The sequence below is a fragment of the Malus domestica genome, chromosome 09, assembly GCF_042453785.1.
Source record: "Malus domestica chromosome 09, GDT2T_hap1".
Lineage (NCBI taxonomy): Eukaryota > Viridiplantae > Streptophyta > Magnoliopsida > Rosales > Rosaceae > Malus > Malus domestica.
Genome location: NC_091669.1, coordinates 3,283,455 through 3,286,950, shown reverse-complemented (window position 1 = coordinate 3,286,950; position 3,496 = coordinate 3,283,455). Strand labels below are relative to the sequence as shown.

Sequence of the window (3,496 nt, the reverse complement as noted above, 5' to 3'; positions counted from 1 at the left end):
AAATGTCCAAGAAACATTGAATCTGTATTTTGATTCAATTTATACAAGTATTTTAAAGTTTGAAGAAACAAGAACAAGAGCTAGCATGAAAGAACTCTTTATAATTACACAAGATAACAAGAATATAATATACATGTAGTGATCATGAAAAGAAACTAGGCAACAAAATGGTGTATGATAATTCAATTCAGAACAACATTCCAAGATCTTATAGAACAAAATCTTAAGCATGAAATGGGAAATATAATTATTATCTTCTGAGACATTTGACATAATAATAATATAAAATTTTTACACTTCCTTTTCTAGCAGTGAGGGGTTCTAACAATTTCCCCTTGCTAATCAAGGCACCGTGAAATTAATCAGTCCCAATAATACCTAGAACCAAATTAGAGTAAGCAAAAGACTAACAATTAATTAAGATATTACAATCTTTCCGGAAAAAACAAGCAAACTCCTCAGAAAAAGTTAGCATTTCCATGATCTGGTAGCATATCACTAAAGAAGTGGTCCTTCCCTAGAGCAGCAGGAGAAGCACTTTCATCAAACAGCCACTTCTCAAGAAAAGACAGCGGCAACTTATCGCTGATAAGATCCGGCTTGCTTTCGCCTTGGAATAAGCTGGCCTCCGGTGACATAGACGGAGACAAATAGGAATTTGAGGACTCAAAACCGAACAGAGACTCAAATGTATCAGATAGTTCAACATTGCCACTATTGGCAGTATTTGCCACAGATGTGGTTCCCTCACTAGATGAGTAATGCTGATAATCTGTTTTATTATTAGCCAAGTTGGTGAAGCTAGCTGATTTCTTTGGTGGGTTTTTCATCCAACCCTTCAACAATCTTGAAATGTTCTCAGTGCTTGAAGCATAAGTGGAACTGCTTGATTGATCTAGGGATGGTTTCTTCGGGCTCGAAATCGAAAACCCATCTGTGGGATTCAAATCTGAACTCAAAGTCAGTGGCTTTTCTGGGGAAAGGGCATCTCTGAGAGCTTGCCTGGCCATGTGGATGTCTGTTTGAAGCCTCCTCTCCCATTGTCCTCTGGATATTGGCTGTGAGGAAGAATTGCTGTTTAGTCCTTGATCTTTTGAGTGAAGGCCTTCAGTGCCTCCTCCTGCAGCTTGGAGCTTGCTCAGCTTCTTCCTCAAGTGTGTGTTCCAATAGTTTTTAATGTCATTGTCAGTTCTCTGTGGGAGGTATGAAGCTATTGCAGCCCATCTGTAATCACACATTCAATGGTGCCATTGATTAGATTTGCAGAAACCAAACCTACCCAAATTTATTAAAGACTGAATTCTTTTTCAGATTGAAAAAAAAAAAAAAAAAGGTTCTTTTACGATTTAGATGTAATGTAACACACATAGAAAATCTACAAATTTATATGGTGGATTTTATATTTAATATAATTACCTATTGCCCAATAGAGCTTGAAGGTGGATGATCATCTTCTCCTCTTGGTCAGTAAAGTTACCGCGTTTGATCCCTGGCCTGAGGTAATTAGTCCATCTAAGCCTGCAACTTTTACTGCATCTATGCAGCCCTGGATTTACCACAATAGAACAAAATACATATTAGTTGGATTCCCAAAGAAAAAAAATGTAACAAATTAAAGGTAAAATATCACAAATTAACATCCACTCTAATTAATCTCAAAATTAAACAAAACCCATGTTGCCATTCCAAGCAAAATCCAATATTTCACTCCAAAAACTGAAGAAAAAACAGAAGATAGAAAAGAAAGAAATTTTACCAGTATTGGTAGGAACGGCTCTCCAATTTCCAGGTCCACGTTCTTGAATGTAAGAGACTAAAATGATGTCTTCTTCAGGAGTCCAAGGTCCTTTCTTGACCCCTTCTTTGTCACAGCAAGGAGGCCTCCCCATAATATTTCACCTTCCTTTTCTCTGTTCTTTAATCAAATCACCACCACAGAATGTCTCCCAAGTTTCTTGCTATCCTCTCACTCACTTGAAACTATATGTTACCTTATTTCTTTCTTTCTTTCTTTCTTTCTTCGATACTAAAAAATGGAGGGTTTGGTCTCCATAAATAGACAAATGAAGCCTAGAGAGAGAGAGAGAGAGAGAGAGAGAGGGGTGGGAGGGTCTTAAGAGATAGGGGAAGACGCTGACCTAAAAGATATCAACAACAGAGCGGCAAGGGTAGCAAAAGAGTCAAATGGTGACAGCAAGAGCATTTACTCCAATGGCAGCAAGGCATTGCCAAAGTCAGCTATAGTGGCATCTCTCTCTCTCTCCCCCCTCGTCCTCCTCCTCTTCTTCTTCTTCTTTTTCTCCTGCCTCGCAAAACCGCGTGGCATTCAATGTGGCTCAACTGGGGAAAACCCCGCCTTTTAATGTGGTCTTAAACCCACCAGTTCATCTCTCATGAATTATGTGTTTCGCTTTCAGCAGACTCGGCACTAGTCCTAGTGAAAAGTAAAAAGTCAAAAACCCTACAAGCCCCCTTAGTAATTACTTGGAACCAAAGTCTTTAATGCTAGCTCTCTTATAAAAAATTTGTCTCCATACTCTCCTTTGGATTGGAAGTGCTTCACGAGGAAAGCACTAAATGTTTGTTCTATAATTCTGAAGTAATTTTAACTTTTGTTATCATGAAGTGCTTTTAGGTCTTCTTGTAGTTCCAAACATGTCCTTAAGTATACCATCCTCTTTCTTGTGCCATACATGTTTACGTTACCTTACTAATATGATAAAGATGTGACCATAACATGAATGATTTGGTAATATAACATATTATAATACGAATAGTTTAGTAACATTATGTGGCATACTACAATTATATATACTAAAACAACTCTCAAGGTGAAAGACGTTGGACTTATCTTGAATCATAACTAGTGTTTGTATATCGGGGTGTTGGATTTGTCTCATGTATAGACTTCGATTTTACTTGACATCATACTGAATTAAGAAAAATAAAATATGACCAATTTGATCACTGTTGAGTAGTCAAAATCCAAGAGGGTGACACATGGTGATTGATGAGTTTTGTTTTGTCGTGCATCATGCATGTCGGCTAATCGGTCTGGATAGCGAGATAGTGATCAAAGTCAATCATGTTAGCTACTCATGGAAATCACTTGTTATATGTATATTACAGGCTCGGTTAAAGGTGATTTTAAAATAATTGAAAGTGGTTTTGATGAAAATGTTTTTGAAATCATCAATAAAAATTAAAGTGGATCCTGAAAAAATATTTTAAACGCTTCGTGCAATCATCAAATATGATAATCACATTTATGTGACTAAATTATACCATGTTTGAAATGTATGTTTTCGTTTCATATATATAGTCCATCATTTATGTCACATCACAGATCGGCTCCGCCGTAACACAATATTGTCTGCTTTGGGCTCCGACTACGCCCTCACGGTTTTGTTTCTGGTAACTCACACGAGAACTTCCCAATGGATCACTTATCCTGGGAATGCTCTCGCCCGAACTCGCTTAACTTCGGAGTTCCGAT

General features: G+C 37.5%; 1 protein-coding gene across 1 annotated transcript; it reads right to left on the bottom strand.

Moving 5' to 3' along the window:
* Positions 1 to 223: 223 nt before the first annotated feature.
* Positions 224 to 2,015, bottom strand: MYB30 (myb-related protein 306). Its single transcript, NM_001294037.1, has 3 exons — positions 1,757 to 2,015; positions 1,417 to 1,546; positions 224 to 1,224 (listed from the first exon to the last, which is right to left on the bottom strand). Exons 1-3 carry the CDS (start codon positions 1,887 to 1,889, stop codon positions 459 to 461), a joined length of 1,029 nt encoding a protein of 342 aa, NP_001280966.1. The 5' UTR covers positions 1,890 to 2,015; the 3' UTR covers positions 224 to 458.
* Between the last annotated feature and the right edge of the window lie 1,481 nt (positions 2,016 to 3,496).

Bases quoted from the DNA above. Each gene is read 5' to 3' on its own strand.
- MYB30 (NM_001294037.1), bottom strand. From the start codon at position 1,889: ATGGGGAGGCCTCCTTGCTGTGACAAAGAAGGGGTCAAGAAAGGACCT. The intron at 1,547-1,756 runs GTAAAATTTCTT...TGGTAAATCCAG, and splicing joins AGCCGTTCCTACCAATACTG to GGCTGCATAGATGCAGTAAA. The intron at 1,225-1,416 runs GTAATTATATTA...GTGTGATTACAG, and splicing joins CAAGCTCTATTGGGCAATAG to ATGGGCTGCAATAGCTTCAT.